Source organism: Canis aureus, chromosome 29 (assembly GCF_053574225.1).
Source record: "Canis aureus isolate CA01 chromosome 29, VMU_Caureus_v.1.0, whole genome shotgun sequence".
NCBI lineage: Eukaryota > Metazoa > Chordata > Mammalia > Carnivora > Canidae > Canis > Canis aureus.
This window is the reverse complement of record NC_135639.1, coordinates 9911863-9924071: the sequence shown is the minus strand read 5'-3', so window position 1 is coordinate 9924071 and position 12209 is coordinate 9911863. Positions and strand designations below refer to the sequence as shown.

At 47.6% G+C, this 12209-nt stretch overlaps 1 protein-coding gene across 22 annotated transcripts in view; it reads right to left on the bottom strand.

The window, feature by feature from the left end:
• FGFR2 (fibroblast growth factor receptor 2) overlaps nt 1-12209 on the bottom strand; it is a 105367-nt gene that overhangs the window by 45054 nt on the left and 48104 nt on the right. For all 22 annotated transcript variants that reach the window (XM_077877397.1, XM_077877396.1, XM_077877390.1 and 19 more), the window contains one exon: nt 9556-9679. In XM_077877397.1, coding sequence (XP_077733523.1) covers nt 9556-9679 — 124 coding nt within the window. The remainder of the gene's footprint in view (nt 1-9555; nt 9680-12209) is intronic.

Sequence of the window (12209 nt, the reverse complement as noted above, 5' to 3'; positions counted from 1 at the left end):
CCATCTGGGCAAACAAGAAATGCCTCCCCGTTAGTACAAACCACATGAGAAGTCAAACGGTAAAACCTCATTTGTTTTCTTAGATGCAAACTCAGACAGTGAAAATAGAAGTGATTCTTGATACTCCTTGCTGTAAGCGTCACCTAAAGAAGAAGCTTCCAAATCGTCACCCAGCTCACGAAAGGCTCTGCCTGCTTCTCACTGTCTGACCCTGCTGGGATGCCTCAAGCCACCCAGCCCACTCCCTACTGAACATTCAGTGATGGTTTCATACACAGAACGGTTTTCTTTTTGTTGGCCAAAATGTAAATGCAAAGGACTGAATCCTTTACTTTTTAGCCCCAGTCCAGAGTACCCAAAAATAATGAGGACTCCCTTAGGGGCACCTGGGTGGCTTAGTCGGTTAAGTGTCCAATCTTGGTTTCAGCTAAGGTCATGATCTCAGGGTCAGAAGGTTGAGCCCCGTTTTTGGCTCTTTGCTGGGCATGGAGCCTGCTTAAGATTCTCTCTCCCTCTGCCCCTCTACTTGCCCCCGCAACCTGCTCAAGCACTCTCTCTCTTTCTCTCAAAAAAAAAAAAAAAAAAAAAGGACTTAACTTCTTTTTTCAAAGAAAGCACAACTGCCAAATGATCCTTCCAGATACTATCCAGTGCCTGTCTTACAAAATATCACCTTTGGGACCCCTGGGTGGTGCAGCGGTTTGGTGCCTGCCTTTGGCCCAGGGCGCGATCCTGGAGACCCGGGATGGAATCCCACGTCGGGCTCCCGGTGCATGGAGCCTGCTTCTCCCTCTGCCTGTGTCTCTGCCTCTCTCTCTCTCTCTCTCTCTCTCTCTCTGTGACTATCATAAAAAAAAGTTTAAAAAAAAATATCACCTTCAACCTGATATGAGGGGAAATATGTCTGGGGCACAATCTGACCTGTTGATCTCTACACTTATTTGGGATGGAAAGGATTCCTACAGGAATCCTTATGTGAGAGAACCCTCTAAGGGGGAGGCTCTGGGAGAGAGAGAGAAAACATAGTTCTATCAAGATCCAGAAATCTCGGGACACCTGGGTGGCTCAACAGTTAAGCATCTGCCTTCAGCTCAGGGGATGATCCTGGAGTTTCCGGATGGAGTCCCACATCAGGCTCCCTGCATAGAGCCTGCCTCTCCCTCTGCCTATGTCTCTGCCTCTGTGTGTGTGTGTCTTAGAAATAAATACATTAAAAAAAAAAAAAAAAAAAAAGATCCTGAAATCTCCATTCCTATCTATCATCATCTCACTGTGGCAGTATTAGGGTCTTCTGTGCCATGACATGAGAGAGTCCCTGTCTCAGTCAACTGCCTGCCAGCCCTTAGGCCAACTACAGGCTGCTTCACAGACCAAGGGCTCATCAGAGCAATAGAGTTAACATGGATAGTCCCTTCTAGAGTACTCTGCTCAAGCCAATGAGGTTCTCACCTCCTCACCTCTCTCTTCTCAGAAAGAGAAACAAGAAATCATCCCATTACAATCCCAGTGCCCAGCCATCTCTTCCCCACCTCCTCCTGCATTTGATGTCACGAACGGTGGAAAGATGGTGGAAGGATGTTGACAGAACTCCAGAAGCTCCCTTTCCTAATCAAGCCTGCTCCCTAGATTGGGAGCACATTCTTCTTACAATACTAGGTCATTCTGCCTCCCGGGTCCTTGATGTGAAAATATACTGAATACGAAGTCAGGGCACACAGCAGTGGGCTGTTCTGAGGGAGGAGGAGTCCATAAAGGCACGCTGGTTGGAGTATCATTGAAAAAAGAAAGAAAATCTCACGGCATTTCTATATTCACATTTTAAGGAAAGTTGACATAATACTTCCCAACTGGGGTCCTCTGGTTTATAAAGGTGACTGGAAATTGAAGCTGTATTACGTGTTTAGAGAGAAGCTCTGATGAGGACTTGCTTCAGGAGTCACCAGATTAAGAACCACGAGCTCTAAAAAATACGTCCTGCATTAGTGGCACCTGCGTGGCTCAGTCAGTTAAGCATCTGCGCTCGGCTCAAGTCATGATCTCGGGGTCCTGGGATGGAGCCTCACATCAGGCTTCCTGCTCAGTGGGGAGCCTACTTCTCCCTCTCTCTCTGCCTCTCTCCCCCCTGCTTGTGCTCTCTCCTCTCTCAAATAAATAAATAAAATCTTTAAGGAAAAAAAAAAGTCACATGTTAAACTGCTTTTCTTCATTTTTCCAACTCAGCACGCACAGATAGAAATCTCAGAAAGTTCTAGCTCATCCTGGGCACCGTGACTACGATCGGCGCCTTCCATTTTCATGCCAAGACCACTCGCCCACTCTTGGACAGCAGCAGCTTTCTGTCCAGCCCCTGCCCCGACCTATAACACCGCCAGGTATGGGTGTGTGTGTGGGGGGGGGGTGGGGGGGGGACACCATCTTCTTACAAAAGGCACTAACTGGTCTGTGACACTTCCACATCCTCTTTGCCCACACCATAGACTCAATGCCAAAGATGAGACAAGCGATCAAATATTAGCCTTCTCCCCAGCCACCTCGGCCGGGACCCCTGCCAGAAATTCAAGCAATCAATAAGGCTTCCTTCCTCAAGTACGGGGCAGAGGGCAATTGATGGCTTGTAGGGAACGTGGCAAAACTGCTGACACCGCAAGGTTCTGACATGCCCCGTCCACGTCGGCTTGTGTCTGGCCCCAACCTCAAGTGCGAGCACACAAGACACCACCTGCTCGCAGCGCCTGGCAGGAGGAAACTTCTGGCTGGTTTTGGTCCTTTGGGAAAGCACTTACTTGCCGGTCAGTACATCTGGAGTGACGTAGCCACTCACTGACCAGCTTTTGCCCCTGGAATCCCTGTTGTGAAACAGGTATAAAAATCTGCTCATTAAACAGTAGCTCAAAGGAAGTTTTGAAATCTCTGTCCCGGAGGAAAGAAGAGGACAGACCACTTCCTTTAACCAGGGCTGTGCTGAGTGCAGGTGCCTCAGCCTAGGGATCCAAGAGGAGGTATGGGACCACCTAACAGGAGTGGCTAACAATCCATCACATGGTTCTGCTATTTAAAAGCACTGCCCCTTACTACCTCACCGCACCCCACCCCACAGTGGGACAAGGTCATTCCCCCCACTTTACAGAACTGAGGCTCAGAGGTTCCACACCTTCCAAGGCCGCGGAGCTACTACCCAAGCTAGAAATGGAATGGGAACCCCCTCCACCATGTAATTCCCATGAGGACCTCTAGAGGTGCTTCCAGTAAGGGGTGGAGTCCCATGAGGGTTGACACAGTGGCTCCGGTGGGGAAAAAAGGGAGAAATGGCTCTGGGGCCACTAAAGCAGCAGCAGGACTTTGCTTCCTACTCAATCCTGCCCAATCCCTTAATTCTAAGGTAACTAAACAAGGTTACATACTTAGCACTCACTGGCACCTATTACCTGGCATGGTACCCCAACCCAGTGTCAACAAGGGGGCTTTCTATCTCCCCCCCAAATGAGATTTCACAACTCTAGAGCTGGCATACAGGTCCAACATCAGGGTAAACACACCAAGTCTTAAACTCAGAGCAAGAAAGGGAAAGAATCAGTTGGCAGCAAGAAGATGAATAAGGCCTGGCCAGGAAACCTCTAGAACCAGAGGCTTCAGGTGCAGAACTGTCGGGGGCTCTGTGGAGCTGAGGCTGGTGGATGCCAGGGAAATGCACAAGTGTGGCAACTCTTGATCATGAGAGTCAAGGGTTCCAGGCGTTAAAATCTCTGGGTGCACGGTTTCATGTAGTGTAACACTATCTACACCATCACGGCCACCCCTCATCAGACAGAAACAAAAGCTCTGCCTAGAAGCCCTGGTGTGACGGAAACTAGGACAGACAGGTGTCTTCCGTGAGGAGCGAGTGAACAGGCATGATCCTAATGTTGACAGTTTCAGTAACAACCAGTTAATTAATGAGGCCTCCACATCTTCATTTACTTAAATGTGACTTTGTTCCAACCCCTCCTCCCCCCCGCCCACCACCAAAAAGAAGAGACCAAATTTCACCCTGGAGAAGTGTGGCTCGAGGGGCTCTAACCTGCATCAGCCCCTCTTCTGCTCAGGGATCACACTGGAGGCTTTGTCTTTGCGGACAGAGGCTGCCCCAAGCAGTAAGCAATTTATGCAATTTCTCCTTCTCCCACTGAGGATGGGCTGCCAAAAGCTCAGTGCCAGGTGTCAACCCCACAGCCAGGCTTCTCAATCTGTGCTTGGAATAAAAGACTCTTCATTCCTGGTGAGCACACACCAGAGGGGTGGGTTAGCACCGGGACAGATTCCTTCGTGCTTTCAGGCTCCGTCCCATCATGTCCAGGGCCCAGTTACAGCAGATTTTTGTCAAGGACTAGTCAACAGCACCATGCTGGTCTGCCACTGAGCAAGTCAGGGCTGGTGAGGAGGCCTGAGGAACCCCGACCCAGCCAGAGGGATGCCTGGCCGTTGACTGGCTCCCAACCATCTACTGAGACCTGCTCTGGTGCTTACAGCTCTTGTCCCGGGAAGGACAAACCTCTGCAAGTCAGACTGATAGAGGACAGGGCATGGCCGGCCTCAGCAAATCCGGAGCCATTGTTTCCAACCTCCCCTGCACTCTGCCCTCCAATAGCCAATGCCAGGTGAAAAGCTAAAAATTATCTCATGGTCTCTGGAATTCCCGAATTGGAGCCTCCAAAGGGAGAAAAAGTTCATAAATCAAAGCCAAAGGGTCTCTAGGAGGGAGGAGGAGCAACCGGTCCATTAAATATTTTCATCTCTCTCTCTCTCTCTGTTGTTTTGAGCATGGGGCGGGGTAACAGCAGCACTCTTTTCAGTGTCTTGCAGGGGTCCCTGCTGGTCCACAGCACAGGACACCTAAAACAGAGACCTCCATGTGAGGTGCACGGAGCATTAATCTAGGTTTCCAGGACACTCAGGTGGAGGCCCTGGCTCTGGTGTTAAGTCCTTGGCAAATAAATCCTTCATCCTGCCCCCTCACCCTAAACCTGATGTTCCTCAATTATCAGTAGGGTGAGAGGGGAGGGTGGAGGCCAGCTTCAGGTACTTGGAACTCTCAAATGCCACAATCCTCTTCTGTGACCAGATGGGTCCTGGGGTGGCCTTGACCACCGCATTAACCAAAGGTGTAAATCTAGCAGGACACATGAACGGCAGCCACTGGCCCCTTCTGTCGGTCCCAACACGGCCTCTAGTTTACTTAACAAAACTTCTGATGGAGTCTAATAAAAGCTATTAAAAATGTCTTCTAGGGGTGCCTGGGTGGCTCAGTTGGTTAAGCGTCTGGCTTCGGGCTCAGGTCTTGGTCCTGGGGTCTGGGGTCGAGCCTCATATCGGGCTCCCCGCTGGCCTGCCTCTCCCTCTCCCTCTGAGCTCTCTCTTTATCTCTCAAATAAATAAAGTCTTTAAAAAAACAAAAATGCCTTCTAACTCTCCAGAGTCCAGATTTGAAGGGAGAAAACCAGATATATGTTGTCGGCCACCTGATGCCAATTTGGTGCTTTTTTTTTTTTTTAATCTGGTAACCCAAACAGATTCCTCATAACCATTATAGTGGGTTGAACTGTGCCCCCCCCCCCCAAAAGATAAGTCCACGTCCTAATGCTGGAGCCTGGGAATGTGACCCTATTTGGAAAGAAGGTGTTTGTAACTAAGTTAGGGATCTTGAGATGAGACCATCCAGATTGAGGGTGGCCCTAAATCCAATGGCAGGTGTCCCTGTAAGAGACACACAGACAGGAAGATCACAGGAAGAGGGAGGCACAGACTGGGGTGTCATATCCACAAGTCGAGGGCAGGCACCAGCCACCAGAAGCTGGGGAAGAGGCGTGAAACAGACCCCCTCCCCCCCCCCCGCCGCCACCAGAGTCTCCAGAAGGAACCCACCCCGCTGACACCCTGACTTCAAATGTCTGGCTTCCAGAACAGAAACAGAATAAACTTCCGTTGTTTTAAGCCATCCAGTTTGTGCTCACTTGTCACAGCAGCCCCTAGGAAACAGACACCACCATCACAGGAATGAGCCAAGTACCATCACTGCAACTTCCCTGAGGAGGACAGAGAGGCTCAGAAAAGCTAACCGACTTGTCACAATTCACTCGGTGCCCCAGCATGCGGGCTGGCCGACTTGCCACTCTCCCCAGGACACCAGGCTGCCTTTGGCGAAGGCTGGGTGAGTCTTGGCCCCTTCTCATCTGCAGAAACAAGGACCGTGACACCAAAAGTTACGGGACGTGTCCCAGGTTGCGGCTTCTTGGTGGCACAGCAATCAGAATCCAGCACTTCAGCCTCATTCGCTGATGAACGATGGCCAAGACTCGCCACCTCCCGGAGCCAGCTCTTTCGGGGGAGCCTGTTTTATTACAGTCACAATTACTGAGATGCGGAGCTTCACACTAATTTTCCCTTGCAAGTAAATGGCTGAAAAGTAATGGTGTCAATTTTAATGAGGATCAAGCAAGCAAGGCTCCTAAAAGGGCTCCCATAAACGAGAGCATTTCCCTCACACCCAACAATGGCTGGCTGTTTAATTCCAGAACACAAGAATGTCACTTAAATTACACGGCTTTTACATTAAAGTGCTTATGGGAATGCCTTTCCAAGGAAGAATTTCAATAAAAAGATCTCACCCATTTTGATGCTTCGTAATATCTGAACCGCCAATCTATGTATCATAGCAACAAAAATAAACCCTCGAAGAATGTGAACGAGAGCAGGACCTCACTTTCACTGGGATAGAGTCTCTGATTTTCTGTGAAACACAGCTGTAGCTGGGAAGCTTGTTATCATGTGGCGGTGTATTACCCTTGGACTGTGGGCCACCAGAAAATCGTGGTTCAAGCCCGAATCCCTTTTGTTGCCACTTGCTGAGATGTTCAGAACGCCCGCCTGCCAACCCTGTAAGTCTGCATGAGGCTCTCGAGCTGACTCAATTCTTATTTTATTAGTGCTTCTCAAAGCAATTACTGGGGTTTTGAGCAAAGATGAGAGTATTTCACACCTCCATCTCTCCTGAAAATGTCTTATACTCCACTGACTCTTGGCTTCTATTTATAAAGAAGGTTCAAGGCTTGGAAAATTATTAGGGGTTGAGCTTTAATGGATATTCCCAACCAGCATTGTGTCATTATTGGCTCACGTCTGGCTGGGCAATCTCCCAAATTTGTGACATAATCGGGCCTTTCTCTGCATTACTCCATACGCTCTATGCTCCCTCTACATTACACCACTGAATCATTCGCTCTTTTCAACAAGACTGATTGCCAGGGGATTAACATTAGACAGCACAATTCCATTATTCAGCAGCCCGATTCAAATCCAGCCCTAAACTGTAAGAGAGATTTCAGGGCTTCACAGAGATGAGCTGCCAGAAAGCTCAAAGGAGAGGTGGGTGAGGGGCTTTTGAATGTTTTACATAACAACTCAACCTAAAACCTGCTATGAGCAAGAGCCCTTGGCTGAGATGGCATCTCAGCCGACTCCCGATTCCTGGAACGGTCCCCAACCAATCCCAGGGAACAATCTGTGGACCTATCCACAGCCAGAATCCTCGCCGACTGCTACAACACAATTATTTTATTCACACGATCAATTACTTAGTTTCAAATTTAAGTGTTTAGAACTTTTAGCCCCAAATCTCTCTTTCCTTAAATAGAAACACTCTGATGTCAAATTCAGGAGATGTGAGGCCCAATGTGAACTCCACGTTGTGTGCTTCATCAATAGATTTATGGCACGTCAATGCCAAAATAAATGTTCACTGTTCTCTTCTCATATTTGAGTGTTACTTCTTTCTGTCTGATTCGTAAAATATCCGTACATAGTAATTCCCACTAAGAAACCTTCCACAAACACCTCTGTGCAAAAAGAATGTTCCAAAACTCAGTCTTTTATGAATGTCCACAGGATCTACATAATGTCAAGGCTACCAAATTTCACATTAAGGCTCCTGAATAACAAAAATAAAATGTCACAAATACTCTTTTCACTGAATCCTCATATACACATGGAAATGAACACGATCTCATGTTTTCTAAGAGTTTCTTATGGATTTCATTGGACTTACGATAGACAATCAAAATGGTTTTCCATTTAATATTCAGTTAACCTAAAACTTCACTTAACCAAAGTCTATGTAATTGGTTAATCAAGCTTTTGGAAGGTTTTTTAATGGTTTTTTTGGGAAATTCAAATTGCTGTGGAGCCTCTCTTCAAAGAGTTTATAGTTTCTTGAAGGAGAAGAAATGCCCACATGTGAAATAATGGTAGGGACCCATGCATAGAAAATGATGGAGGAAACCCTTTGTTCATAGACATGTTGGGTGGGCATGAATCTGTGAAGTTACATAGGGTCGCATTCAGGGAAAATCCAGCAGGGAGAGCCTGGAGTGGAGACCGTTAGCAGGAGCTGGCAATCTGCAAGTGGAGAAGGACAAACTGGTTAGCTAACCCCCAGCCAGGACTCAAAGTCAAGTGGTGATTCTGACGGTTATTCTGAGAGTCCGGGTAGATGACAATACAGAGAAAAAAAATGGATTATACAAAGAAAAGACCTTAGCCCACCATTCCTGCAGCAGTGAGATACACCCTACGTATCACCAACCTTCCAACATGACAGAGAAACATCCTTTATCAGTTACAACAAAACCCATCACAATAGGCAAGACAGGAAGAAATTTGTATAGCAGGACAACAGGCTATGTGGTCCTAAGATATTTAATTAAAACAGTCTATCTGAGCACTTAGATAAAAAGGTATTCACAACCCCACATAACAGTTCTCTTTTCACAGAAGACATCGTTTCTAGGAACAAATGCTGAACCTACAGTATTGAATGACTTCCTTCTGATGGAAGTGAAGGGCGCCTTGACACTGACCTTCCTCCAGCCAGCTATGAGCTCAGGCATCGCGATACCTTCCCCTTTACTCTGTAGCTGGCTAGTACAATTGCCCTTCTTTAGATCATGTTGTCTTTCTTTTAAAAAACAAAGTTCTAGGGGCGCCTGGGTAACTCAGTAGGTTAAGCATCCAACTCTTAGTTTTGGCTCAGGTCACAATCTCAGGGGTGTGGGACTGCACCCCACATCGGGCTCTACACTTTGCATGGAATCTGCTGAAGATTCTCTCTCCCTCTCCCGCTCCCCCCTGCACTCAATCTCTCACTCTCTCTCAAATAAAGAACTTAAAAAAAAAAGACAAAGCTCTCCTAGAGCATATCTATACCCTTTCCCTGAAGACACCAACATTTCTCAGAGTAAATCTCAGCTTCCAGAACACCAGCACATTTCATATCATGTCCATTTTGCACAAGATGAAACCAACACGAGGAAACTAAGAGGATCACACAAAATGCATAAAACATGGCTCATCGGGAAACAGAACATTGTCAATCCTCCTCAAATGACAGCTTGTATTTAAGAAAGAAGGAAAAAGACCAACTCTCCTTAAACCACGGGGAGAAACAAGACTCACTTTCACGATGTCAAAGGAGTCAGGCTATAGCAGGCTGGCATACAGCCGCCCCTCTGGGAGAAGCACACTCACCGACGACGTCGAGGTGGTACGTGTGATTAATGGAGCCATACTCATTCTCTACCACACAGGTGTAATTTCCTTTGTCGGATGGGACCACGCTCTCCATAATAAGGCTCCAGTGCTGGTTTCGTACCTGCAAAGATCAAAGTAAAGGTGCTTATTTCACAATCTTGGCACAAAATACCAGATGCTTTGCTTCCTTGATTTAACCAGAAGCTGGGAGAGACAAGGAAGGTAGAGAAGAATCACCTTTATTCTAGATTGCCCTCAGATACTGAGTACTCGGAATGTAGACAAAGGAAAATGATCATTATCATCAAGGTGAATGTCTAGCAAGGGGATACAAATGTGTTTAGATACGTAAGTGCGTGGAGTGGGTCTGTCACCGTCATGGTTTGAGGGTTCCTCCAGGAGCTACCAAATGGCCGGAGGAACCTGCACATTAGCCTGCGACCCCATCAGTGCCCCAGAGCACAGGGGCTAAAAGGTTGCCCAACCACTAGATACCTTCAGGCCCCAGAGCACCAATGATCCACTTAGGGCCAACACCAATGAGCACTACTGTATGCCAGGCACTGCTCTGAGCACCCCCATCCAGCCTTAGCAAATGTGATTCCCCCAAGGAGCCCACAAGCTAGATTCTGTATTGTTCCTCGAGCCTTCCAGTTTGCAAGCCTGTCATTTCTTTCCCCATGGCCCTCAGATGCTGTCTAGAAGTCTCAAGAAGTCTCAACTGGGAACAAAGGTCTGCCCCTCCCATCTCTGGCAGTGGCCAAATAGATGCTACATATTCCTGAGAGATATACTCAGAATTCCAAATATGGGAGCAATGAATCCTCAGGAAACCTAAGTTGTATATCCATCTGCTTACAAACTCCTTGAGACTTTTCAAAGATAAGCAGCATATGTGAAAATAAGTTATTGTGACTCCCACCCACAGTTCTGTCAACATGCAAACAGACTAGACTCTAACATTCCCACCTTGCTTTTAAAATATTTTAATAGACTCAAACTTTCAAGCAAGCATGACTTTTCCTGACTAAGGTCAAAATGCAGATTTTATCTTGCCGGTTCTCCAACTCCAAATCACGTTTTAAAGGTATTCTGGGCAAGGCACTCTAAAGAAATGGAGAGAAAAAATAAAAAGCCAGGGCCCTACTAGTCTTAACTATGATTTCAGGAATTTCAACTGACCTTCTGAATGATTCCCTGAGCACTGCAAGTGTTTTCTGCCTTAATCACATAAAAACCGATAATGCCAGCAGAGCCTCTGCAAGCACATGAGTGAGTCAAGGAACTGGAGAATAAAGAAAACCATCTCATGAATGCTCCACGATAAAAACGGGGGAGAGCAGAGCAGCTGTCCACGTTGAAAAGTGGCACCAGCAGAGGTAAGAGGTTATCAGAGCCTGTTACCACCCAACTCGTGTCCCGTCAGATGTTCAGCTCTGTGGGAGCCACTGTGACAGAGGACAGTTCCTGACGCTGAGTTCAAAACCGAGACCACTGCTCATCACGGACAGTCTTATGCAGGATCACGGGGTGAGGGCTGGACTCTTCTTGTGCAAGCACTGAAGAGTGAGTTCTGGGCAGACAGTCACTTTGTTCTCGCTGTTACCCTCTCACCGCCTCCCCTACATAAATAACCCTGACGACTGTTTCTATCGAATGTCATGGGGTTGATGATGGGACGTGCATTCTCACTGTCACAGGTGAAAAGTCTGGCGGTAAACTCAATCTGAAGGCATCAGACCCCAAAGGAGAGAGTCTGTCCTCTCCATTGAAGACGTGCTCACTGCTCGTGGCCGGGCCGTAGACTTGTAGGAGAACCAAACCAAGAGGCCAGGTCTCCACTTAGGAGGAATGAGCCTTGCATGCACAGCATATAGAGGGAACGCTGTGAAGGAGAAGACCCGGTTGCCAAGCCTTCCAGGGCAATGAGAATTCTCTGCCCAAATCCCGGCCCCCTGAGTGTTACCCGGGAGCTGTGTGCTAAGAGCATGAAAGATGCTGGCAGTAACTCTTTGATTCAACTTGAGGCAGACGGTCACACACTGAGACCCTCCCTCTCTAAGCTCTCAGGGGCATCAGAAATGGGACTTTCCTGGACTCTGAAGAGCTAATCACACGGAGAGTAACTTAGGGATGAAGCCACAGGCCCTAACGTCACCAAGCCACGTAATCCAGCATTTAGCCCTGCTGTAAATATTCAGTTCTTTGAGCCCCCGCTCAAATGTCATGCCCGTAAGCCCTTAATCATGACTAGTGCCTGTCTCTGGACCCCATCCAAACTGTCAATGTCTTTCTTGCGCCTGGATCCAGATTTGGCACACAGCGCACTCCAAATGGAGCTGAACCTGAACTGCCCAGGGAGGGCATCATCTGCCTCTGCCCAAGACATTAAATCTTGGCATATGCCGCTCGGCATACCACTGCTGTTTTTAACCCCAGGGCATCATATGGTCAGATCCAATCTCTCGTCGGGGCTGTGGCATTCCACATAAGATTCCCCACTCAAGAGCGTGCGCTCCCTGAATATTATTTACTTCCTGGAGATGCACTACAAATATTAATAAGTTAACATTTATAAAATGCTTTCACAATGAGAGACACATTTACCAAACAAGGTGCTTCTGCCCTTTCAGAGACCTTGGTACTCGATC